At 42.7% G+C, this 27,855-nt stretch overlaps 1 protein-coding gene across 1 annotated transcript in view; it reads right to left on the bottom strand.

The window, feature by feature from the left end:
* Nucleotides 1-5,941: 5,941 nt before the first annotated feature.
* LOC142571651 (long-chain-fatty-acid--CoA ligase 5-like) overlaps nt 5,942-27,855 on the bottom strand; it is a 93,317-nt gene continuing 71,403 nt past the window's right edge. The window contains exons 14-21 of the mRNA XM_075680171.1: nt 25,499-25,571; nt 22,469-22,557; nt 21,331-21,447; nt 18,855-18,908; nt 14,851-14,940; nt 10,733-10,840; nt 10,511-10,582; nt 5,942-8,125 (exon numbers count right to left, since the gene is read on the bottom strand). Of these exons, the coding sequence (XP_075536286.1) occupies nt 7,976-8,125; nt 10,511-10,582; nt 10,733-10,840; nt 14,851-14,940; nt 18,855-18,908; nt 21,331-21,447; nt 22,469-22,557; nt 25,499-25,571 (753 nt within the window). The 3' untranslated portion in view covers nt 5,942-7,975. The remainder of the gene's footprint in view (nt 8,126-10,510; nt 10,583-10,732; nt 10,841-14,850; nt 14,941-18,854; nt 18,909-21,330; nt 21,448-22,468; nt 22,558-25,498; nt 25,572-27,855) is intronic.

The following is a 27,855-nucleotide window of genomic DNA, read 5'->3' on the forward strand; positions in this document are numbered from 1 at the left end:
TAAATACATACAAACAGCAAATGTCTTCAAGTCATGTCGTACATGCTAGCACCACAGGGCTAAGAGAAGGGTGACACTCCTGCAATTGGGATTCCGAAAAAAGCTGTTACAGAAGTTCACTATGGACATATTTTCTATTGGAGGGGTGTGGTGGCTCATCGTCACAAAATACTACTAAGGGTATCCTGAGCTAGTACTGGCTAGTTTGACAGGACCTGTGGTTGCGACTCAATGCCTCTTTGTTTTCACAAGGCGTGCAATAGTGTAGTGGTCGTGAACCGCAACAAACTGTAGCTTCCAAAAGGGCGCAGCTCGCTGTTTGCAGAATTCATAAGAATTCCAACAAATGGCGTGCAGTCCACGCTACCAACAGCGCAATGATCTCACAGAAGCCACCATCACCTTATCCAAGAACTCCCTTGAGACGTCAGGTGATGCCTACAAGACACACGATTATAGACTGAGCCTTCTGAAAAATAGCTCCTCGCTAGTGCAAATGCTTACGAGCCAAAGGCTTAGGACTACACTTCTAGCTACTGCAAACAGCTTCTTTCCACAACTCCCGGACCCGAGGAAAATGAAAGTGCATGAGCAAAAGTGCAAGCAGAAACAGAAAACTTACTCTGATGTTGGGCATGGCATACAAGATCTACCCAATTTGTATCCAGACATTAATGTCCGAGTAGTTGACCTGGAAAATGCAGGCACACTTCAGCAGCCAGGAGATAAGCCCAGGTGATAGTGGATAGACACGGACAAAAAGACCATTCATCTCAAACAGGACACAACGAGTGCCACTGCCTCTGGCTGCATAATCAAGGGTTCGATGAAAGTTCGGCTGGTCAGGCATGGAAACGAAAAAAAAAAACGTGATCTAAGAAATAATAGTCACACGACTATTATTTGCCGAGCATGCGCAGGAACATAGTCACAAGATTGACTGGGACAATGCCACTGTTGTTGCCAAAGAAAAGAACATGTCATCCTGGCGGCTTCTAGAATTGCTAATCGTTCAATTGACGCCAGCTACGATGAACCGGACACCAGGGACTATGCCTGCCATTTACACATGTTCATTACGTCACATGCTGGCTACATAAGTGACGACGATTTCCTGTCCTACTCAGTGAACAAGGAACCCGTGTGTAGTTCCAAAACGTCGGGTTATACATCAGACTTGGTCAGAGACCGTGAACCACCCTTCATGCCTCTGGCTAGGGGAGACGAACACAAGCAGCCACATGACTGTACCGAAGAGGTTCCGTATTGTAGAGATCCTGGGCATCAACACCATAGAAGTGGACAATGCATAACACCAGCTAAGCAGTAAGCAACATGACCCTTTTTATACAGGGAAGGATGTGCTACAAAGATGCTTGTACTACTGTAACGCTAATGTGCATGCTTGTAGAAAATGATCACAATAAAAAACTCACCTCTTGCCTTGTGCTCAATGTTGAGGCTACCATTCTGAATCACAATTACTTTATCCCACCTAGCTAACAGTTTGTCAAATCTCAACGAGGTTTTAATAAGACTCTTGTCTCAACTACCCGAAACGCCAGTCTGTGTAGTAGTGTTACACAGTGTTGGGTTCAAATCTGCCATAATCATGAATCCGAATGAACTTGCCCACATTTCAGTTATTCTGCAAAAGTATTTGGGATCACTTCGTTGCTTCTATATGCACTGCGGCAATCACAGCTGTGAAACACATTTAGGTCGTACTGAAGATGTCAAAGACCATGTGACATATGTGCTGAAAGGAGCAATGACAACTTACGACATTGACAGATGCCATTCAGATGAGTGTTGCTGTGCCAGTCGAAATTGCTGCTTTGACAATGGCTAAACTTGAGACAGAATACCATGAGGCAAAGTGAAAGGAGAACAAAGGTGCATTTTTCAGCTACATCACCTCATTGCTCCAATGCCCATGCATTTGATAATTCATTCATACAATGCGACGGCCTAGGCAAAGCCACGTTTGGATGAACCAATGTCTGCTTTTAAACATCACAAAATTCCACTTTTTCACGCACTAACGAACAATTGGCAGGTTTGAGGATTTACGAGTGTCAAGAAATAGTGAATCTGTCATTCATGTGTTTACACTTTGTCTCATTATCTTCGTATGATCAAGTGTATGCTTGAAAGCGCAGACACTACACTGCTGGCCTGCTAGCTAAACGCACTTTCAAGTGGCAGCTGGTGATAGAAATCTTCGAGCATTTGTCTATAAAAACGCTCGCGTAGATTTCGCGGTATGCTCATGCGCTTTCAGTGCAACGCACTGCGTGACACCTGCCTGTCAGGCCGAGCAGGAGAGCGCCAAGGGACGAAACACCAAATTGTTCATTTGGCACTGTAAATACGTATGTCTCTATTATAGTGTGCCTGTATATACACTTCGACGACGGCAATGATGCCATCGCTTGCAAAGTCGGCCAATTTAAAGAATGTGTCACAGCGTTCGCTTTCCATGTGTACAATCTAACACGGCGAGTCTCTTTTTTCATGCGGAAGCAGCCTTCTGGATCTAAAAACATTGATATCGCGAGCGCAACAGAACAAACGGGCGGTAGTGCGCATGAGGTTAAAATCGTAGTCCGCAAAATATGGGCTATAAATAACGGCTCAAACACGTTACAGATGGGTGTCAATTTAAGGCGTGCAGTGCATTTAAAGCGTACTTTTAGCGAGAACTTCAGGCGGCGTGAAAAATGATGCCTAAGCATGCATAAATAACAAAAAAATTATGTACGTCCCAGATGAGTTGAAAGTGGTCGCGAACAGCTACCTTACCTGTCTATGTGAATGACAGGTGCAGCCTCTGAGCTTCTATACGATTCATATTCGGTATTCTATTGGGTACAAGAAAGAGTTATTACGAGGAAATATAAGGAACAGCTGGGGATAACCAAAAAAGCTGAGATGTACCATTGAAGCTCCCATGCTACGCTCACATCCAATTGACAGGAAGCCGCCATGGCACATTTTGACTACCGGAAATAGGTGGCGCTTAGAGCCTTCGAATTAGAGTTACATAAAGAAATGTTGAAACAGTTTTTCGTTTAAAATATTCTACGTGTTGCTTATTTTAATTGCCAGTTTTCGTTTTCATCCCTTGTCTAGAGAATCGCCAACAAAAAGCACAATTTACAAACTGTTGAGAACCGAAACCGAAACCAGGGCGACGCACTCTTTGCGGGTACAGTTTTATTAACCTTGATCAATGCCTTGATGATAGTGCGCCGAAGCCAGCACATGCGTGCAAAGGCGATGGATGCTACGTTCATGAGAACAATATCTCGACATCGGTCAATGCTGCATAACGTAAGCTTGCAGCTGTAGTTTTCAAACATTTTTTACACATGGTATGCTTCGGTTCTTTTCGGATTTACTCTCCGACACATTTTAAACTGTGACACTACGCACATGCCAACATTTCGTCACAATTTCTTTAAAGCGGCATTTAGTTCATCGAGTACACCGACAAAACATGCGTGGAAACGCTTTCGAGCACCTGTCTCAGCAATCCCGCCTCCCTCCGCTCCCGCCCCCCCCCCCCTTTTTTTTTTCCTATACCGCCGCTAATTAATGCACGTATGAGTTAACCTCCACATACAAATCACTCGTGGCGTGTCCCTTCACTCCGAATTAAGTCTATGCTGTAAACTTACGTACGTACATGTACAGTGCTATACATCGCGGCTAGTCGCGTCGCAATCCCGTGTTTCTCTAGGTTTAACGCCCGTTCAATACCTATGTAGAATCCAACAATCGGTTTGCTCTGGCGCAGTTAGAAGACGATCGTCGTCGTGGTCTTTGCACACCACAAACGCGCCACGCACACACACACACACAACAAGATTGCGCAAAACGCGCTGTTCCACGTTGCATCGCTTCGTTCGTGGTCGTGCTGTTTGCGCGAACGAACGCGTCACACACGCAACTCGATTGCTGCTTGCGCACGCCAAAACGCGATGTTCCATCTTCGTTCGTGGTCGTGCTATTTGCGCATACACATTCGTCACACGCGCAACTAAATTGCTCTTTGCACACACCAAGCGCGTCACACACACACAACTTCAATTGCCGTAAAACGCGCCGTTCCACCTTATATCGCTTCGTTCGTGGTCGTGCTGCTTGCGTGCACGCACAATGAACCGCCTACTCTGCTACTCCGGCGAGTTGGCACAAACAATACTACCACTGATACATGCTGATACTACCACACTATCTGCGCTGTGGTATATTTCTATGGGCCCCGCGCGAGCGAGCGCATGGGGACTAGGGCGTTTCAGGAGCTAGGTGCGTTTTTTACACAACACCTAGGGACCTACGCTCCCCTAGGGCAAAAAGTTACCTAGATATATAGTTCCCGTTGGTGCCGCGGGGGCGGCGCTGCAGTCGACCGGCTGCACAGGCGAGCGAATGTAAATGCGCCCCGGAACCTAACCCCGCCCTTCTGTTTTCTTTTTGAATAAAATAAACACTACTACTTATTATTCAAACTGGATTAAGTCGTTTGTTTATTTTTTAGCATGCTTACCAGAGAGTGACAGCATCGGGCGACATGGTCTCAACCCGTCTTCACATAAAACGAAGTTCCGTTCACTCAGGGAATTTTGCAAAGGCACTCGGAGAAAACCTGGAAAACTCTGGGAATTTGGAAATGTCAACTTGGTAGACACCCTGGTAACCGCACGACTGTGGGAACAAGCAGACAAAGCGGAAGTACATCTCTCTTGCTTCGGTGCGAAGTAAAGCAGAAAACACGCAGACATTCCGTTTGTGTGCCTTATTATTTCTCTAAACTTCAATTCGTCAATTCAAGCAACAGATCACACAAATAACAGATGGTGCCTTGAATAATTCTCGAAGTCACGTCACCACAAGCGACGTGAGTACGTCATTCTTTGGCTTGAAGCGCAGCGGCCGGGAGAAGGAAAAACGGCATTCGGTTTAAAATTTCAGATCTTTCCACAGCACGCAGTGATGTAATACTTTGCAGACATGATTGTTATCACGCCATGTATGCTCTGCGCTTGTCAGCTCAAAATGGCCAGACCTGGTGAGGGGCCCTTTAAGTACCTCAAACCTGCTGTCTCTTCAAGACATGGCATCATAATGTCAGCGCAAATAAGTCTCAATTACAATATACTGTTGTCTTTCAAAGGAACATCAAGGAAAAATTATTTGAGCTGTATACTAGGTGTCCCAGATATCATGCATCGAGTTTTCAAAAAGTACTGGTCATTCTACACGAAAATAACCAAGTGCATATTGTTCACGGTCGAGTAGAGCAGCCACCAATAATTTTTTAGTTACTGCCCTGAATGCCGTGCTGTCAAAGAAGAAGTCGTAGGAAATTGAAAGGAACTTAAAGTTGGCATTTTTTTCAGCTAGGTACTTTTTGCCTGTTTATGTTTTCTGGCTGATAAAGAAAACCCATGAAAAATGAACAAATATCATGTGACTAACCGTCCACCCACATCAAAAAGTACCACCCTCAAACACGCACCACAGGAGCTAATGAGTGTTCTATCATGCCAAGCTGTCGTAGGTGGGGTGGACTATACAAAGCGCCACCTCTGCCACTAAGTGCTGTAGAGCATGGGAGGTATTCTGTAAGAGTCCACCTAGTGGACATGTCCATTTCACCTGTTACTGAAGTGCTGTTACTGAATGTTGCTGTTGATGTCCAGTCTGGCAGCCTCTATACAGCTGCTTATGCAAGGCTATCAGATCTGGAATATTTCAGTGCATGAATAGAACTGGTAGAGTAGAACTGGAAATGTGTACATTTTTTTTGCCAGTAATGCATTGTTTTTTTTTTCTCCCATCACATTATACTGGCTCCAGAGTGAAAGTCAGCCAGAAAAGTGCAAGAGTGAAGGTCAGCCAGGAAAGTGCAAGGATCTCATTCAGGCAGACAGTTTCTTTATCACAATCTTTTTTTATTATTTTAAGTTCAAGCTTGCAAAAAAAATATGCAATACGCTTGCATGAAAAGAGTACTATTGCACTAAATGATTTGCACTTGATGTCAGTTTGGAACAGGATAGCATGAAAAGAATGTACCGTATAGACTCATGTAAAGGCCGCACCTGTGTAAGGGCCACACCTGCAACTTGGCAGCCCAAAATTTGAAAGAAAAAAAATATTTCCAGTGGAGAAGCAATCACATTTAGTGCCCTGTTGTCACGTGCGTGCATCGGCAAATTTTCACACACTGTGTCGTTCATGCACTGCTACTCAATGGCAAGGGTTATGTGTTGACCTCTGATGCACTGGTATGTACATCCAGGGATCCGGGGTGTGCACAAGTTGCTGGCTGCGCTGGCACCAAAATGGTGCCAGCGTAGGTTCGGTGCCGATAGGTTCGGTGCCGTGTAAGGGTCGCAGCTCGTCAAAATTGTGAAAAATAAAAAAACTGCCACCCTTACATGAGTCTATACGGTTATGTGCATGCATTATGTATAACTGTCCTTGAAAGCTCAGGGTACAAGGGAGCCAGGAAAATTTGATTTCCTGTAAGCATGGAGCTTGTAAACTGTAGGTGTGCTCTGCAGTTTGTGTACAAATGCACAGAGCCTGCCTCAGTTTTCTTTTTTTTTTATGTGCGTGCCTTGCCTTTGCGAAAATTTCTCAATTTTCTTGGCAATTCCATTTCCATATACACTTACTTCTTTGAATTGTGGTACTCAGCAATGTCAGGATGCCTGGATAGCATTAATCTCATTTGCCCAACAACGCTTCAAACAGTTTCATTTTGTGAAAGTCGGAGTTGGTTATTTATGCACCAGCACAAAAGTGTTAAAAAAATACATCACACTATAGTTTTTAGGCACGCGTGAACATTTACAACAAGAATGAAAATACTGTGAGACGCTTAAAAAAATAAACAGGCTGTCACAAGGAATGTGGGGTTATCATATTCACATTGCACCGGGCACCTGTATATACTATTTAAAACAACAAATAGTCTGCTCTTTGTCTGTTTGTAAAACAACAAACATTTGAGTAAATATGAGTTGTATACAGCCACTCAATATATACATATATTCTCCACCAACACCTTCCAAACATTTAAAAAACTGTGCCCCACATATGTGGAACAAACTTTTGATTTTTATGGCCCTGGTACAAAACATCCTTGCAAGCACGGCAGGTGACGGCAAGTGAAAAGAATGTGCATTCACGTGTGCAAGACAGAGCGCAGATAATAGCTGCCATTGGAGCATTTCAAACAATACTACTGTAATGTCTGTCGACATAACGTAATGCTTTTTTGTATCAGCAGTCTACACAGAGAACTGCAGAGATCTTTGTTCTATGTTAATGCCACAGCGTTTCTGTTCACAACCAAAAGGGTAACAAGATGCAAACACCCTTTTGTGGAAATCTTGCCAGCTGAATATGAAACCATGAAAGCAAACTTGCGCATGGATAAACACTGCTACAAAATTAAAGGAACACTAGAGGCAAATGCTCGATCAGTCTAGACTGTTATACTGAACTTCTAGAAACATGAAGACATTTGTGTTCAGTCCCTTTGTAGAAGAATTTGATTAGGTTGACCAAACTTCACTTTGCTTTATTTTCGTGTTGAGGCCCAATTTAATTACCTTTTTGTCGTCAGTGTTTAGACACTGTTTACCAACTATGTATGGGAAATTATCACATTTATGTCATTTTCTCACTTCCGAGAGGCTCTTCGTGAAAGCAATGCCCTGGGCCTTTTGGAACACTAATCTGTCATTTTAGCTTGCTTTAACATTCACACATGGTGTCCATTTAAGTGCCAGTCTGGTACAGTTTCAAGAAAAAAAAAACAATGACTGACTGTGGCGGAACACAGCAGCACCTAACGTAGGCCAGCTAATATGCTGTTTGTAACAGTCCACTGTGAATGCTTTGACCATCTTTGATGCACCGAGCACTTTTTGGAGTTGACAACACTATGGTGTCATGTGCTGAGAAGCTGGCCTTCACTGTACAGGTCTTGGATGGCATTTGCAAATTGTTGTCGTGCAACATTTCGTTTGAGCTTCAGCGTGTTTGTCACAAGTCCAGAGGCCAGAAGGTCATTCTCTATATGCAAGTGCACATTGTGAACCTGGAAAATTGTAAGTTTACATGTAAAAGTACCAAATTCCAAATGGATTCTGTTAACTAGATAAATCTACAGTCAGCGTTCAGATGGAACAATATTGCATGACATGCAAGGAAAGAGTTAAGCCCAGTTAAGCCAGTTAAGGAATCAAAATACTCACCTAGAAAGGTATTTGTCAGGATAATTGGTGACACACGGTAAATCTACAGCACTCAAGGACAGAGAAAAAGGAGCAGACAGTGTACCAGTGCCGGTGTCCTGTATAGGTACTCCTTTTTCTCTGCCTTTGTGTGCCGTAAATTTATAAACCTAACATGTTCATAGAACTTTTTATTTGTGCCAGATGCAGCATGGTCCAAGTACAAGAAAATTGCCTTGAAATCTGTGGTGTCACAATGACATACCGTACATGAGGTTTTGGTGTGAAATTCAATGAAAGAGGTTCCTTCTCCATTTTCTCCACTAGTAATGAACTAGCACTAACCAAAGAACACCTTTAGAAGATTAAACTAGAGTTCCTCCTTGGTACCTCTTTAAAGCAGAATGCACAAAGACTCAAGAAGAACTTTGAGAAATTGCATGGCAGGTGCCAACCAACTCTGCAAGAAGTTTTGTGACCTGCATCCTTCTGTGTATCTTATTTACACACTCTGCCGAAGATAATGAATCCTCGAGTGTAACACACACAATTTTTATTTCTTTTATGCTTTGAGCACAAATTATGTGTTGCTGAAAAAATAACCTTCTTATCTCTACTGCAGAGATTAAGGGGCCCTTAACCACCTCTTGGCCTTCCACAGATAGCGTGCGCTGCTGTGAACATCTCAGCCAAATTTTGCAGCCGTGTGCAGCGCGTGGATCTCGCACGTGGAGCATGAAGTCTCCTTTCTCTCAAATGCTCTCTTTTCAACAGAAGCTTGCACCTCACTCTTTTTTGGACGCTTTATTTCGTATTATAGTACATTCCCATACGTGGCTGCTATTGGTAGATAGCTGACATCAATCAAGAAGGGTGTTTGGATCAGTGCACTTCTTCCTACTGTTACTGTGTATATTTATTGACACAGTTTAAGAAACAGGCTGAAGTAGGCGAAAATCTGCTTTTGAATTTCGTTAATAATTATGCACTTCCGAAAGAAGCTGACTATCATCTGCTCACGCTCAGCTGTGGCTACCCACATAGGACTAAGCTCTGGCCACCCTACTTATCGATTCCATAGTTGTTGGGTCTCATTAATATCGACTAATTTTGAACACTCAACTAGCCTCGAACCACGTGAATGTTAAACTCAGACCACGTGCACGTTTCCCAGCATGCACTCGCTCCTGGCTGCTCCTGGTTAGATGCCTTGGCAGACTGCTTTATATTGAGCTATTGATAGTGCTTCGAAATGCACAAGTTGGATATGGCTATTATCAGTCAATCAAGCTGGTGCAGGACAAGCCAGACCATACCACATAGCAGAGCCAGCACAGCCTGACACGAGCACCTGAGTGGGAGCGCACACTCTAGCCCTGTCGTGCACAGAGCAAACATTGAAGTTGCATGCACTGTGGCTTGCTAAGGACAACTTTGGCACATCATAGGCGCCAAAACCAGAAATAGTGGCATCTACATGAACTTCCAAAATCAAATTTGAACTGCGTGCCACAGTGACACATGGGCACACCCTACTCTGCCATGGCCTTCGCAGTGCAAATTATTGTTTGATTACCAATAACTCCGCTTCTGGTGAACACATTGAAGAGCTTTTTGCAGTAAAGCATTTCTGAAATTGTCTAATTTAACTTCAAATGCATTCTTCAACTTCAATAAAATGTGGTTCAGGGCCCCTTTAAGTATTAGCGCATAGAATAACAAGTGCGAACTTTAGATGGGACAGTGACAAGGGACAGGTGTTTGCCCCTCGTCTGTTTCACTGTCCCAGCGAAAGTTTGCATTCATTATTCCACGCAAAAATGAACCAATGAGCCCAGCAATATATCCTGTTAAGAATTAGCCTTTGCTGAAGCACCTGCTCTAGTCCCTTAACCCACTAAGGGCCCATAAATTTTTTTTTGAGGACACTACCATAAGGGCTCATTGTTTCTACATGATATGCTTTAATAGCATGGTTAGAAACACACAACTATGAGTGTAAATAGTGTAGAAAATATCATAAAAGTGATAATGATAAGTGATAATAATAACATGACTACTGCCACAGGTAGACTTGTAATAAGCTAAGAAGTGACAATCACTTATGATAAACTGTGGTCGTGAGGATCCCTTAAAAGGTCAATGCTAATGAAACACTTGTAGTGTGTGTGCAAGATTGTGAAATTATCATCAGTGCTCCAGTACTGTGCATTAACTAAAAAACAACATGCAGCAAAAATTTTCCTTACCTGATGCAGAGAGCTCAAGCCACTTTCTTTCCCATGTTTTTGCATCTCCTTCAGCAAAGTTTTGCGCACAGTCTGTGGGTTGAATGCAGACGCAGTATCCTCCAGTCAGGAAAAATAGTTTAAAGCTACTATATCTTGATAATAAGCATCAATAATAACAATAATAACCCCTTCGTCCTTTCACGCAGCATAGAAAATAACCTACCAGTATTCTTCACTTACCAGATTTTTACAGATTTCAGATAGAGGTGCCTTCTTGTTGAGACCGCAGGAAGCAGCAAGTTCCCTGAGAGGCTCCTCATGAGGAATAATAATGGCAACACAGAAGGACTGTATATTTGGAACAAAAAGAAAGAAAAAGTATTAAGAGACTGCTACAAGTGCAACTTTGCCTCAAGCTTCTTTATTAACCTCTGCTTCATAAAGTAGTGTCTGCCCAATATTTTAGAACCGGTAGAATGCAATGATTGTACTTTTTTCAAGGATAGTGGTATGCAATCAGTCATGGCTTGGTAATGCCTGACATACGCGCGTAACGAGCGATAGAACTGAGAATGTTTGGCATAGCATTAAGAGACAGTAAGGCAGTGAAGTGAATTACAGAGCCAACAGAGGTAGCCAGTATACCAGTTGACGTTAAAAGGGAGAAATTGATCTGGGCAGACCATGTTTCCTTAGTTTCCCTTGACAATACATAGTTGAAGCAAAGCAAGTATTTTATTTCACTTCAATAAAAAAATTAGGCTTTTGCCATTCTACTATAATAGGCAACGGAAAACGTACAAAATTATGTGCTATTAATTTTATCTTTGGGATTACCACCTTATTTGGGTAACAGGAAAAGTTTCAAGTACAAATTATTTGCAGCCTCACGTCGGAACAGTGGCTGGCAGTTATGAGGGCCTGGGCAGGGCTTCACTGCAGACTTAAGTTGTATATGACTATAGCAGCGTTTTTTGAAGTAGCTCTGGAAGAATTGTAGAGAAATATACATTTACAGAACAATCACAGTTGTTTTGGATCCCTCATTTACTGCTCTAACAAGAGCCAAAACCGACTCGTATTGTTATTTGGGAATTTTCTTAACCATGCGTGGCCGCCAGTCCCGTACAACTGCATAGAGTGCAGGATGCTGTAATTCTAGATGTACTGCGCCCACCACGGAAGGTTAGAAAAACACCTACATAAGCACAGCAGAAAAGTGGCTACGTCAGGCGGCTCGAGTGATAACTGTAGAAGCGTCATTCAAAACACACCGAATTGTTCTCCACTTCCGGCGGCGTTCTCTACTTCCTTTTTAAATAAAAAGATGTTAAATTTGTTAATTTTGTTTTTCCTTGCTGTTTGGCTGTTGCCTTTGCTTTTTCCCTTAGTATACCGCTTAATTTCTCAACTCCTTCCGATACATGTTTCCAGCTGCCAATTTTGCACGAAAAGTGCTGTGCAATTAGGGAAAAACCAGATGAGGTAACAGGCGGCAGTCAAATTGCTTATGGGTTTAAGGGTTATTGCAGGGTTTGATGATGGACGCTGTTTTGCATTATTTTATTTTCCACCTTATCTAACCCATATTATGGCTATATGGTTCTGAGGATCTGCCAGCGTCGCAGCGAGCTGTCACTTGGCGAAATAATGAAGCAAAAGGAAAAGTTAAATGCAACTGGCGTTTACTCGGGCCGCAACTAGTTTCTTGAGTGTATAGACCAGCTGACTACGAACTGAATCCCTTTCCTGGTCCCTGGATCAGTCTAAACAAAGAAGGTTGAACTAACAAAGCAACAGTGATACACGTAATCACTGAATAGGTGGTGACAACAGAACGCATCTCAAGTTATGCCGGCGTCACACATACACTTTTGATCGTGACCAATCCAGATTGAAATTCTTGACTACGATTGGCTCTCTCTCGCATTTTGTGCAAAGGAGCCACTCACAACCGAGAAATTCTATTCGGATCGGACTTGATCGTGATCAAAAGTGTGCCGTGCGACATCCGTATTACGCAGGCACCGAATCGATGAGAAAATTGGCCTTCACACCCCACGAGATGCCGATAACTACTGCTATCCAAAAGGAGTGAAAAAGGCAGCAAAATGTTGACTGCCGAATGGCTGTCGAGTTTCAAGACTGATTTGGCGGTGCTATAGGAATGTGTATAAGGAGTGGTGGTCTGGGGGGGGGGGGGGGGGCATATGTCACCTAATTTCGGGGGGGGGGGGTACGTGCCTGCCACTGTTGCGAATCAAGTCTTTATATTGCTGCCAAAGCATCATGGTAAGCTTTAGACAAAATGTCTGTTTTCTTCTTTACTGATATTCACATGTATTCACAAAGGCAGCAGCTATTCTGTGAAATCCGAGGTTTTGATAGCTGGATAAATAAAATGCACCTATTATGGAAGCCTACCATTGTATGTCTTCAACGGGAAGCTAAGGAAAATTGACATTATCGTGGATACAGTGGAATCTCGATGATACGAATCTCACGGGCTCACGAAAAATATTCGTATTAGCCGAAATTCGTATCATCCAAACAATTAAATCTAGCTAAATTAAAGAGTGAAAGGTGAACACACTCCGGCACACGTACGTAAAAAGCATTTCTTGAAGAAAAAGTCTCTAATGTCCTGCTTCTTTTTCGTTGTCAGGTCAATTAGCAGACTTTGTTCAAATCCATAAAAACGCGTGCACGTGTCGTCGCTGATTTCATCCGCGGCCATAGCACGCCTCAGAACTTCGAGCGCATGGAGCGTTTCAGCCGCCGGTGGTGGTCCTTCGCCGTCGCCCACGTCTAACGCGAACGCGGCCCGAAGCACAGCAGCCACTCTGTCCGATGGCACGCGGAAAAGGAGGTAAACCACAAAAGCAACAGAAGTGCCACCGCTTCAAACTCTTCGCGCCCAGTCGCGGCCTCCGCACCAAAAGAGAGAGGGAGAAATGGCGTAACTGCGCGCCGTTCTCTTTCACTGCCGTCGGTGGGGCTCATGCTCGCAGTCGCGTCCGTCCGTGCGCTGGAATCGTGCCAACTGTGGCCTCTCCTCCGCGCAGCGGCGCAAACTCCTACCCTCCTTAGCAACCGGCGCGCCGGTCGGTGACGCAGCTGCGCATAGCAACCGTGACGTCACACAGTAGCGGTAGAACGAGCGCGCGGGCGTCGGCGGTGGCAGCTGCACCGCCGCTCCTTCGCCAGACGTCTCGTTGCAGTCGAGTGAGTGAGGCCCGTAGCTCCGAAGCGGCCCAGTGATTGCGCGCTGAGCGGTTCGGGGAAGCGGACGCCGGATTCCTCCAACATCAAACGCCAGAACAAGGAGCGAATGCGCATGCGACGAATGAGCATGTCACCCGATGCGAAAGCAAGGGAGGCAGAACGGAAACGCCAACAGCGACTGATTAGATCGCCGGGTACCAAAGGCAGGGAAGCAGAACGAAAGCAGCGGCAGCGACAGGCGATATCGCCGAACACCAAAGCGAATGAATTGGAGCGCAGAGGGCAGCAGCGACCGGCCATTTCACCGAACAGCAAAGCCAGGGAAGCGGAGCGCAGACGGCAGCAGCGTCTGGCTTTCGCCAGCACGCTTTCAAATTTCCAAAGTGTCTTCGGTAATTTTCGTATCAACCGACGCGGCTCCAATATTGAACCGTAACAACCGTTATCTAGCACGTTGCAAAGTAATGGGGCTCGGCCGGGACCACAGAAAAATTCGTATCATCCAGAAATTCGTATAAGCCGTGATCGTATCATCGAGATTCCACTATTATATATATATATATATATATATATATATATATATATATATATATATATATATATATATATATATATATATATATCACTATTATTAAGAGCACAGGTTTGAAATGCCAGAAAGCAACATAAAAGTGAAAAGTGGAACACAGCATTCAGATTCTCCCCAATGTCAAAGATTGCAGCAACGTCTGACCAAGCTTAATCCCAAAGCTCTTGAACTCTCAAGTCAAACTCATGAACTCTTAAAAGGGAATTCTGTTTTATTACAGAAATAAACAGGGTAGGATTCGTCCACCAATCCACCAAATCCTGCAAAATTGGGCATCATGCAGCAATGGCATGATCACAAAAGAAATTTAAACTGGTAGTTTCTAATGTGGTATCTTTTCAGTATCAGTAGTTCCTTTTTGTGTATGATCTTCTCCAATAGAAACATATCTTTTACAGCTGACAAAACAGTAAGAGTTTTCCTAGATTAGTGCCTCAGTCTAGTATGATACAATATTGTCTGCTCCCGGTACCCTTTCACTGTACTGCTAAACAGCACCCTAACATGATGTGCAAAATAAAGATAGAAAACGAAGGATTATCACCTGGGTTGGACACCCTGTAACAAATATTGTTGCAATGTAGTCCATCATACTGTAAACACTTTCAATTCGATCAGGTGAGATGAATTCTCCCTGAAAGAAAGAGATACGATCAGAAAATTTTATTGTCAATTTTCATTTCCAGTGAAAATACAAGTGAGTGATTCCTTTATACAGATATCTACAACTAGCATTGCAGATAGGCAAGGAAAACTGATTCCGCAAGCAGTTCTACGTTACTGCCAAGTGCATACCTCTAAGTTGCACTGAACCCTACGAACAAGAGAACTCTGGCAGTTTGTCATCACTGTTATCACGACTTGTTCTTATCAAGAGTGTAGCACCATAAATGTATCCTGTGCAACGAACCTCTCATCAGAAGCATGTGACAGCTGGCACATTGGAGTACTTGTCATGACGATCACCAGTTATTCAAAACTTACAATGACGTTTTATAAAGAAGGGATCAATTGCCAGCAGTGCCCGCTAGTCTGCCACATGTACTGTCGGCATTTTCGCAACCACTGCAACTGCAGAGTTGTAGTTTTGCTTTAGAAAAGCACACTTTTGGCCAATAAAGTTTACATCTTTGATGTTCTTTGTCCGCAGCTTGTCAGCACACACTTGTCATTTGCAGATAATAATTATGTCACAACATTAAAATAAAATTTAAAAGAAAAGTGAAACTGTGCCCATTACAAAAAACCACCTGAAATCCTCTGGCAGTGGGGTTCAACAGCACACAAGGTCATGGGTTCGATGCTGCTGTACTGCAGGTGCACTCGATGGAAGCGCAAAACAAAAATGACTATGCACCTAGATTTAGGTTTGAAGCTGAACATTTCGACAGAATTGCCTGTCTGGTTCGGAAATTGATCAGGACTTGAGACTGACTGCAACCAAATAACTGAATTTTATTAGCCCGATGTTTCAGAGCCCATTTGGCTCCTTCTTCCGGGGATTGTTTTTTGGGGGGTGGTGGTGTGCCACATTTAAAGCGTCTTTTGTGAAGAAAGGAAGGGGGAACACGGAAGGTTGGGAGACACTTCACAGACGGAAAGGTGGGGGGAAACAAAATGGGGGGGGGTTGTTGACGGCTGCTGTGGTGCTGGGATGACTGCGAGGGTGCCCTTGATGGGAGGCGGGGGGTGGGGGAGGTTACAGGGTCGCACCGATGTTTTTGTGTTGGCGAAACAAGCGGGAGTCTACCTGGCTGTGCGTCCTTTTCTTCTTTTTGTCATGTCGCCAAGGCCATGGACATACACCGAAGGTAGGTTGCCCTTCACGCGGTTATGTTATTCCTCGTATTCTGAATGTGCCATGACTCCAGTAGCAGCCTCTTCTGCGAGTTCGTCTCTGTTAGAAGGATTTCAGTTTCCTGGAAAGCAATTTTGTGGTCGGCGTCTTCAGAGTGTTCAGCGACGGCGCTGCGAATACGGTTGAATGTTCTGATGTCGTTCTCGTGTTGTCTGATCCTTTCTTTTAGATTTTTGGTTTCTCCAATGTACGACGCCGGACAGTCGCCTACAGCTGATTTTGTAGATGACGCCTTGAGCTTTTTCTTTAGGTGGACGATCTTTTGGTTTAGGGGGGAGGATATTGAAAGTGTTTATTGGTTTGTGCACCACTTTGACGCCTTCTTTTTTTAATATTCGGCTGAGCGCTTCGCTGGTACCTCTGACGTACGGGATGGACACTCTGATGTACGGGATGGATGGACGTACGGGTACGGGATGGGTACTGTATATCCGGGTCTATGGAGTTGAAGTGTTTCTGAAAGTTTTCGACTTGCCTCGTCTTCACGATGCAGAAGTAATCATCACGTACCCGAGGAAGACTTTCGGTTTCGGGGAAAAAATATTTAAAGCTCTCTCCTCGATGCTCTCCATAGTCAAGTTAGCCATGGCAACAGAAATTGAGGCCCCCATAGGAGTTCCTTTAACCTGTTTGTAGTAGCTGCCTCGGAAGGTGAAATAGGTATTGGACAGGCACAGTTCGAGAAGGCGGCAGATCTCGTCTACACTCAAAGGGGTTCTCTCGCTGAGCATATCATCGTGTTCCAGGGCATCCCTATTTGCGGAAACAGCCAACTTAATGGGTACTCTTGTAAACAGAGAGATTACATCAAAAGAGACCAGACATTCATCCTCTTCGATACATACTTTTGATGTGAGTTTGATGAAATTCTCGGAGTCGCGCACGTGGTATGCTGTCCTTCCGGTGAGTGGTGATATGATCTGATGCAAATAACTGGATAGTGATCGTAGTGGGGAACACGAAAAGTCTACGATTGGTCGTAAGGGGATTCTGGGTTTATGGAGTTTTGGCAAGCTGTAGAAAGCTGGGGTGGATCTGTTCCTACACATTAATTTTAGGTAGAGATTTCGAGAATTTGGATGGCTGCGGAATATTTCAACCTGAATCTTGTTCAGCACCGATTGGGTTGTCGTAGTGGGGTCCTTCTTTAGTTTCTCGTAATCTGGGCTGTCAAGTAGGGCGGACACCTTTTCCTCGTAGTCCTTTATGTTCAAAACAACGGTTGAGTTCCCCTTGTCCGCCGGTAGGATTACAATGCTTGTATCTTCTTTCAGTGTTCTCACTGCTCTTATTTCGTCGGAAGATAAGTTGCGTTCTCTTCTGCGGTTGTTATCGGACCTTATTATGCCGATTGCTTTCAGTTTGACCTGTTCCCGCACTTTGGGGTCTAGTTGCTGGATGCTGCTCTCAAGGGCAGCATTCAGCATCCTTTACAAAAGACGCTTTAAAAGCGGCACACAGCCACCCCCCGAAGAACAACCTCCTGAAGAAGGATCCGAATGGGCTCCGAAACGTTGGGCTAATAAAATTCAGTTATTTCGTTGGAGTCAGTCTCAAGTCCTAACCTAAATTTAGGTGCACATTAAAGCCCAAGTGGTCAAAGCTAACATGGATACCTTCACTGCAATGTCTCTCCATAGTTGAATGGCTGCTTTGTCAGACTGGAACTACATTGATCAAATAAGTCAAATAAAACATTATTTCTGTCACTTAGGTACTGGAAAACCTTTATCTCCTTCAAGCGCTGGGTTCACATTTGTGGATGCAACTTGTTTTTGCCGGTTTTGTTGAGCAATTTCCAAGAAAAAGCAGCAAACATTGAACTTCATGTGAATTGAACCCCTTGCATGCCCAGCGTGTCTTGATTTCGCTTCCAATGTGCTCCATACTGCTGAAAGTGCTACCATGTTTAACGAGACATTTAATGTGGCATGTTCCACCAGCAATGTTGAAAATATAATTTTTTTTTGCTCGTAATGCATGCAGTCAATAATAACACTGCATTTGCTTCAAGCCCGTGATTTAATATTTTTATGCAAAAATGAAGCACTACTGACGAGACAATAAATATATAAATAATTACGCTCTAATTATGATGATTCATAGGAAGATGCACACAGTACCATCGTACCACCTTTGGGTGTCGAGTGCCTTGAAATGAAGTTGTGTAGATGCAACAGATTTGTAGACAGTCCACCATAATTTGCACCTAAAAGGGTTATATTTCACAGGACCTCAATTTTCAAAAGCTGCAAATCCAGTGGTCATGAAAAATTTTGTAACAAAATATAGTACCACTAGCAGGAAAATAATTAAGATTAGTAGACGTGAACATATGTGACATGATTGTTTTGAAAAATATTTAGACCACAAATCTGTAGGGGTTTTAAAGTGCTGCTATGAATTGCAATGAAGTGCAAGGCTTTACTGTAACATAACTAGTTGTGCTTATGATTCATTATGAGTATGGCAATGCAAAACACAACGAGGACAAGGAAGTAAACAGGACAGGTCTGTTGTGCTTAGTCAATTGTGTGCTGGACTTGCAAGTGAAAGACCCATGCGGCACACTGTGCAAACTATATGCGCCAAAAGATCTCAATTTTCAATCTTCTTTCTTTTTATGTGTGAGCCCGTAACATAAGTAAACTATGCTGTTGTAGACGTTCTGGACTTGATTGTTCACCAACCTGTGAGAGCTTGAAGAAGTCTTTTTTTCTGTCAATAACTTTGAGTGCTCCTGTCTGAGAAAGAAAAAATCAGACAAAGAAAAGATAGGCTTAGACAAGAGAAGAAACTTAATCAGGCATGCTGTTCACAAAAGCCTATAAATGTAAAGCCTGCATTATAGACCTATGTTGGTTCTGGAAAAATTTGAGTTTTGGAAGTGATTGTAGGCAGTACTAGAGACAGTCTGTTCTTCTGCTCTTGTTTATCACTAAATTTTGTGAAGGTTCCTTCCAAAATATCTCTCTTTCGGTACTAATATACAGCTGTGTATGAATACAGCCAACACATCTATTTCACTCATTGGGTACTAAGGGTTAGATAAAGATGCTCAGTGCCCTTCCACTCGGTGAAGAAGGATGACCAGTGAAGCTTTGTATGTGGGCCCCTTAATGGCGAACTGCACCTCCGCCGCGGGTTGGCCCGGCATTGCACTATCTTTAGGATTGGCCCACATATGGAAAGAGTACTTAAAGCCTGCTTCACTTCTGCCGTGGGTTGGCTTGGTACTGTACTGTCTCCGGGATCGGCCCACATGTGGGGAGTGCTTAACGCCTACGTCATCTCTGCCATGGGTCAGCCCGGCACTGCACTATCTTTGGGATTTTTTTCTACATGCAGACACTATAATGGGGAAAGTATCCCTTAACAGCTTCACTGTAAAAAGATTATGCATAAAATTGGCATCTGCTAGTTCCCCATTTCCACAGTCTGCACCCTTAAAGTGATAATAAACAAATAAACAAAAGAAGTGCACACACAGCTGCTTCAGGGCTTCAGAGTACAGCAGGATCTCACTAGGTAGGGGGGGATACATAATAAATTAATACGCAAAGGCAGATGCAGGCCACAAGAACAAAATTTAGCAGGATTGAAGTTTCAACTCCTGCATAGGAACCAACACGTTAATCCTACTACAAGTGTTATTTCTTAGATGGTAGTACAAAGATTATTAAAAATGCGTAAAATTTTTGAGCCATACACAATTTATACGAGACATCCCAAGTGTGTTAGTATGTGGACATTTAAAGTGTTCGGCAAGGAGTTGACAAACTTTGTTAAGTCGTCTGACCAAGCGAAATGTGAGCTTTGGCTAACATCTTACATTGTAACATTGCTTTCTGGCAATGTACATAACCGATTATTTAGTGCTTACACATCCTTGCTTGCATGCTTGCACATCCTTACCTTGTATACATTGACATGAGTACATTGGTTATGTTTATCCAGCGACTGTTTTTGATTGGCCAACAAATGTTAGAAAGTTATCCTCTGCGCAAGATGCACCTTTCTATATCGGAACTTTCTCGAATGTAGTCACCATTTTTACAGTGAAAGAATCTTTGTCTAATCAGATTACATATGTCAAGTGAATCACTAGTGGTGTACATTTTGGAACGCATGCAAGCACCGGTGATTACATCGGAGTGTATGATGAGTCATGTATAAAGAGCCAATGTGCCTGACCTGTAGGTCAGATTTCAATGACCAACGACTGCGCTCACCACTATTGTTGTAGTTTGACTGCCACTCGTTTTTCCGGGGGCACAAGTTCACCCAATAAAGCGTTAAATTCGTGACTCATAGTTTTGCTACAGTCTGGTTCTTCACTGTCACTACAACATGGCAATATTTGGGTCTTGTCGATTTGCCTACACCACTGTGAACTAGTTCATGACGGTTCACGAGGAGTTCAGAAATTGTGCAGCTCCATTTCTGAGGTGCAGGCCCAGCGAGACATGCGAAACGAATGCAAGGATGCAGACGGGGTGCAGGCATTATGTCAGACTAATGTGTACGGAGTGCGTAAGTTTGAGAGGTCCTGAAGTGCAGGTATGATCGGCTTCTGGGGCATAAATACACACGACACTTGCGTATACACATAAGATGTGCGTAAGCGGGGTTTTAACGGCACTCGCGCCCGTGTGTTGCATTGTCTATTATGCTGCTGCTTCGCACCTGTTCGCCTGCACCAAGTCGGCACCGACTATGGAGTGGGTGTGGCAAAATTATGGACCAACCTTGCTCCTCTCCTGCACCTTTTGAAACAAACGGTGTAGTTCAGCGGGCGCCATTGCTGCACCGCTGAAACGACTGGCAGGGTGCAGCACCTCGTGAACTGGTTCAGATGGTGCAGGCGAATCGAACGTACCCTATATCTGCATTGTCATAAAAATGTTTGTTTGACTGTGCCGACATTTTCTGGTATTGTCCCCTTTTTTTTTTCGCTCGCTGTGTCCCCAAGTATTCACTTAAATATGTGCCAACAAGCTCGGTCTACAATCCTTCTATAATTCTAGCTAGTAACTTCAGTGGCCACTGCCGGACTTTCCTTTCTTGTCTATCACAACTGCTTCCTTGTCCCTGAACATTAGAAGAAAGAAATGAACCCTGCCAACAGTGCCCGCTCTTTGCATACATGAGTGGAACGGGTCTTACCGACGTGCACATCCCAATGTCCCCTGTGAGTACCCAGCCACCTGGAAGCACTGTATCTGCAGTCTCCTTGGGATTTTTGAAGTAACCCTGGAAGGTCAAAGGGCTGCGGACACAGATCTGCAGACAACGAAGAATAGTAAAAAGAAAAAAAAAAACACCATATTTACTTCTGTAAGGCTTGTAGGTCACATTTCGAAGCTACCAAAATTTCAAAAGCAAAGCTCAGCCAAAGGATACTAGCAAAACTGAATGCACTAGATAGTACTATAATACTATAATCGCAGAAATGGCAAGAGGAAAATTGTTAAAGATTGCTGAATTGGAAAATTTCTTAGTGCATAAGCAGTACTTTCGAAACTGATGTAGCAGTGACAGCACAGCAGGCATGCTGTGCTAACAGCAGAGTGTTCATTTGGCCTGTAGGTACATCTTATCAAACAGCAAAATTTTTTAACAGCACGACACAGGAGGAAAAAAAGAGGGACTCAGTCCTGTGCCTGTTCCTTTGTCCTGTGTCATGCTGCTAAAAAAAATATCATTTGACAAGTGTTATCAGGTCGTCATCAGCTGTCCTGTGTAAGACCTGCACCCTCCAAAGATTTTGTATAAAGGGATGTGGGTTTTACCTAAGCAAATACAGTAATGTGAGCCAACCAACACAAACCCTATTATCTCCCATAATAGCTGAAGTTTTATTTCTTTGAGTGTATTTCATAGAGCGTTCAAGGTGTTACCCTCGCATAGACCAAAAAGCAGTATTTTTTTTTTACACATCAGTTTGCTCGCACTACCATGCAGACGCAAAGACATTCATGAAAACTGACTCCCCCGTTTTCAAGAAATGAAGCTACCTTTTTGGCTGATCATTTGCTAAAACAAATACAGCTACGGATTCAGACAGCTAGACAGGTAGGTCTGTTGGTTAGTCATTTTGGATGCTGAAATTAGGCATCTGGCTTGTACAAAGGTAAAACCTCAGATTATTATTTTTTATCCTTCTTTCTTAAAATAGGGGGTGCACCTGTTATGTACTTACATGAGTCTACATGGCAACTAAAGATTCAGTACGACATTGCAAGAAGCGTATGCTATGGACAGAAAATGAAAAGCAAACAGAAGGGGGGAAAAAATTTCTAACCTCCCCCTTGTCGTCTTTTGCAAAGTAGTTCATCTCTGGAACGTCAACCAGCTTCATTTCAACTTCCGGAAAAAGACAGCCAACGTTGTCTGCGGGAAGAGAAAATGAGTGTAGCTGCAGTGTTCCAGCTGTGCACAGTTATGCAGAAATTACATATAAAAGATTGCAAAATGGCTAGTGAATAGCTAGAAAAAGAAATGGAAATGGCCATGTTGCAGGCAGATGCCTTTTTGTGTACGAAATGTAAAGTTAATTTGGCTCTTGCCATAAGCAGAAAGTTTTAATTTGTCCAGGGGGGGAGGGGCGGCCAACTTTCCGAACCAGATCATATATATATATATATATATATATATATATATATATATATATATATATATATATATATATATATATATATTGTTCACTGAAGTGTTCACGAAGAATTTTTCACTGAAGTGACGGTCTTCTATGAGTGTACAGAAGACCTCGTAGTAGGAGACAGTCCAGTTTCACATCTCGAGTCCTCTCACATCACCAAGAATCTGGCATCTCTCGGTGGTGTAATCTTCCTTTGTTAAATTGTTTTATACTTCGCTGCCACTAATACTGCTTCGTCTTTTTTGGAGAAACTGCAGCGTCTTTCTCTCTCTCTCATTCTTTTTTTTTTTTCTGTGAGTGTTGAGTATAAGTGCTGTTGTGCATGACTGCTGTTGATTCCGATTTTGAGAGAATCCAGCTTCACCTCACTTCGGTGTCCAGCGTGTATACAGGGTGTCCCAATTAACTATCATGCATCAAGACTTTAAAAAAAAAGAGCAGTTGCATTATTCGAAGAAAACCTAGTGCATAGTGTTTCCTGTACAGTGGAGTAGTCGCCCGTAATTTTCATTACTGAGATTTAATTAGGTAATTATAATTAATTATTTAACTTGCAAAGTACTGCCATAATTATCAAAGTGTCAATGCGGCATCCCTTGGCTGCGCCTACAAATGCCTTATTGACACGTTGATAATTAGGATAGTATGTCTCGAGTTAGGTAATTAATTACAATTACCTAATTAAATGTCAGCATTGAAACAAATTACTGGCAGCTACTCCACTTTACGGGAAACAAAGAGCACTAGGTTTTCTTCGAGTAACGCAAGTGCTCTTTTTTTTAAATCTGGGTGCATGATAGTTAATTGGGACACCCTGTATATACTCACGATCTCTGCATGCAAGTAACAATGTTTCCATCCATAATAAGTGTTGTAAATTATTAGAAGAGTTTCTTTTTTTCATGAGTCGTTAGCATTGCTTACTGGAAAGGGAATAGTGAGACACATATCATTCACCTGCATTTCACACGCCATTGATAAAAGGCTGCCGAAGAGGCAACTGAAGTCTGCAGGTTTTTTTTAGTGTCAAAAAAGTATGTAAAGCAATTTGAAACGAGGTGAACATACAGCAACATACTCATTCTCTAGGCATACTGTATATCCATGCCTATAGAAATAATTTTTAATTGGCTGTCTCCTTCTCTTTCAAAAATATCTTTGTCCTGTGTGTATATTTAAATATATTGTGCATGTGCATGGTGTTTACAGTGGAAATTTAAAACAATGTTGAAGTGAGAAAATACAGATGAGGCAGTAGCTGCTAGTGCTTCTAATGCGCTTGTCCTCCTACTGTCAGGATTTGTGGAAATAAAGTGAAAGTATGAAATAAAAGCCATGCACGTCAGACAATGATGTGGTAAGCTATTAGCCACAATAAAATTTTAAGTGAAAAGGTCAGGGAAAGTTAAAAGAAACCTCAAATGATGTGGGTGACGAAACTCTGGTAATAACGAGAAGAAAGGGGGTTATCCGTGAGGCCTCATATTTATTAATCATATCATGAGAAGCCAACAAACAAAGACACCAAGGACAATATAGGGTAAATTACTTGTACTTATTAATTGAATTGAAGAAACGATAAATTAATGGCAATGAAAGTGGATGAAGAAACAACTTGCCGCAGGTGGGCAACGATCCCACGTCTTTGCATTACGCATGCAATGCTCTAACCAGTTGAGCTACTGTGGTGCCGTTTCGCCATCCACTTTCTAGGGTATTTGTGTGTTACTACTGAAGTGACCTTGGGAGTGTTAGCCAGCACCATCACTCGCAAACCTTGGTGGCGGACGTGGAACATCCTTTCTGCCGCAGGTGTCACAAGTACGTGATCTTTCTGGGTGTAGGCAACTGGTCAATAAACCAGCGCATGCTACCTGAAGGCATCCATGTTGCCAGATTCGAGACCCTCATTATGTAAGAATGAGAAGAAAGGGGGTTAATGAAGGGGCCCGATTTTTATTAATCATATCATGAGAAGCCAACAAACAAAGACACCAAGGACAATGTAGGGGAAATTACTTGTACTTACTAATTGAATTAAAGAAGTGATAAATTAATGGCAATGAAAGTGGATGAAGGAACAACTAGCTGTAGGTGGGTAACAATCCCACGTCTTCGCATTACGTGTATAATGCTCTAACCAATTGAGCTACTGCGGCGCCGTTTCCCCATCCACTTTCTTGGGTATTTGTGTGTTACTACTGGAATTAACCTAGGGAGTGTTAGCCCTCTGTTGTCCTTGTTTGATGGCTTCTCATGATAAAGCTCTGGTAATGACATTTTAGGTGTGTGTGTGTGGGGGGGTGGGGGGGGGGTGTAAGATTCGGCACTCTTGAGGGGGAGGGCCCCAGAGCGCCCCCATAGCCGGCGCATATGACTCTTGCTGAAAGTCTGGAGTGCACATTTTATCATGGGCAATAACTAGTGTGGGTCTGTGAAATTGGTTTAATGGCTTCAGCAATGTTTCGCTGTTAGACTTCATAAACAAGCACATATAGGCTCTAAACAAGAATGAATGATGAAAGATGAAAATTTAGATAGAGCTCATTTTCAGACATAGCGTAATACCTAAACTTAGGAGCAATAAGGTGAGCAGAAAACACATAGATACTATATCTGTTGGTGTTTTATCAAATCTCAATAGCAGAGCAAAGAAGAATCGTATGCACTCACCTCCTCCTACAAAGTCATATGGGAGTGTGCTTGAAACCACACTGGCTTCAGTGCTGCCATAAACCTCCACAAGCTAGGATGAAAAAGAACAAGCCAAGTGGGAAGGGACGATTTGCAATGGATACATCTATATGGAATATGTAGCAGAAATCCAAATTGCACATTCAGCAACCACAAGCACTTTATCCAGAGGATCTAGTAAACAATAGCATCAGTAGCTATTGACTTGCATATAAGCTGCAGTGTTATTTCTTTGAGCATATTTTACAGTCTTAGAGATGTTCTCCTTTATTTTTTTAGGAACAACATCTTTAAAAAAGCTGACATCATAATTTGCAAAGTGAAACTACCGTGCAGAGACATATAAATTCCCTCATTAAAGTTGACCCCTTCGGTTTAAAAGAAATGAAGCTACCACATAAGTATAAGTATAAACAAAAGTATTCTTTTTGTGAATTTCTTTTTTCTCTTGGAATTAGAGATGTAGCAGTTACATGAGTCTATATAGTAACTGAAATGTAAAATGACTGAAAAGGTTCAAGTAAAAACCACCAAATGACGACAATGATACAAAATGACAAAAAAAAAAGGCACAAAATGAGGGCAACGTTTCATAGTTTCAGTAGCTCTGCTGCACAGATCTGGTGAGTGCAAGTACTTGCACAGCTGATGATAGTCTATTTTGTGCTGAGAAAGCCATGCCTACATTTGCTTGCTGTTTTACCATTGCTGACGAAAATGTGGAAACACACCAATTCAACTTATATCCAAGAATTATCATATAGCGATGCAAGATATTGTGCTTCGTCTTATTGTATTATTGCACACCATGCTTACGGTCGCTAGCAAATGTTGCTTTGAAGCAGAGCAACTTGAAAATATTGTGTGCCATCTATATTGTTCCTCATTTTCTATCATGTTCAAAAAACAGACAAACTGTGCCGATGGACTACACAGTTAGCAATGTCTTAAACTATGGCTTCGGTTCGAAAGTTAATATAATATTGGATCATGTAGCATACTAGCTAGAGTGCAATGCTTTAGTTTACCTAGCACAGTGTATGCACTAAGCAGAGAAAGTGCTGTCCTTGTGTTATGCAGCTTCCCTACTCTTGACTGCTAAGTAATTAAAGGCACAGAGAACTGGCTGCAAGAAAAAGATGGCAAAGAACTGTTCAAGGGAAAGCCTTAACAGGAGTGCAAATGATGAATTCACTTTTGTGGGAGCCTACTTATGGGATGAAAAGTCTGGCACATGTGTAAACATGTACGGTAGCAAAAGAAACCCTTTGCTGAACTGTGATTGACAAGAGAAGCAACATGAAATACGCCTCCTGAATTTGAATGCCCAAAGCATTGTGAATAAGACGGAGTTGCTTGAAGGATTGGCCTTAACACATGACCCTGACATAATCGCTATTACAGGAACATGGTTGAGAGTTGATATCGCGAGTGATGAAGTCTTTCCTTCTTCCTATAATGTCTTGTGAAATGACAGATTAACTTGAGGTGGGGGCGTTGCGCTATTGTTAAAGAAACCACTAAAATATGAGCCACTACCGTCGTTTGAAGGGCACAAAAACGCTTTGTGTCGATTATTTCTTGGAAATACCATATTATTGGTGGGCGTCATCTATAGGCCTCCTGGCAGCTCGGTGAAATTCTTTAAAAGCCTTGATAATTACCTAACAACTTTAAGTAAGAAAGCAAGAATAATAATCACTGGTGACTTCAATTCGCCTGGTGTAGATTGGGACGCAAGAATCCCAAGTTCCACTGATAGGCTTCATGCAGATAGTATGTTAAAAACAATGGCTAAACTCAGTCTTATTCAGGTGGTCTCATCTCAAACGCGAGTACATGCGGCAAGTTCGACGATGTTGGATTTATTGTTTCTATCCGAGGGAACGTTTGATTATGAAATTGATGTGGAAGAAGGAATATCTGACCACAAAGCAGTAATTGCATCTCTTAAAGTCAACAATAAATTCTTAATTAAGAAATCGGCTAGTAAGGTATTTGATTTTTTACGAGCCAACAACACATCAATTCTCGACCGCATGGAAATCGGTGTCGGTGAAATGCAACATCATGAAGATGTAAACGGGCTTTGGCATCACTTCCTGGGAGTCATAAATGATTGCTTGTTCAAATATGTTCCCCAAAAAACAAAAAGGACTGATAGGCCCAACCCACGAATAACACGAGATATTATTGATCTAAAAAGGCGACTGTGCCGTGCACGTCAGAGAATCCAAAGAGATGTGACAGCTACCAGTAACCTCAGTGTGCAAGTGTGCAGCGAGTTAAAAAAAGCCAAAAGTTCTTTCTTTTCCAATACATTGACTAAATATATG

This window comes from Dermacentor variabilis, chromosome 2 (assembly GCF_050947875.1).
Source record: "Dermacentor variabilis isolate Ectoservices chromosome 2, ASM5094787v1, whole genome shotgun sequence".
In the NCBI taxonomy this organism is placed as follows: Eukaryota; Metazoa; Arthropoda; class Arachnida; order Ixodida; family Ixodidae; genus Dermacentor; species Dermacentor variabilis.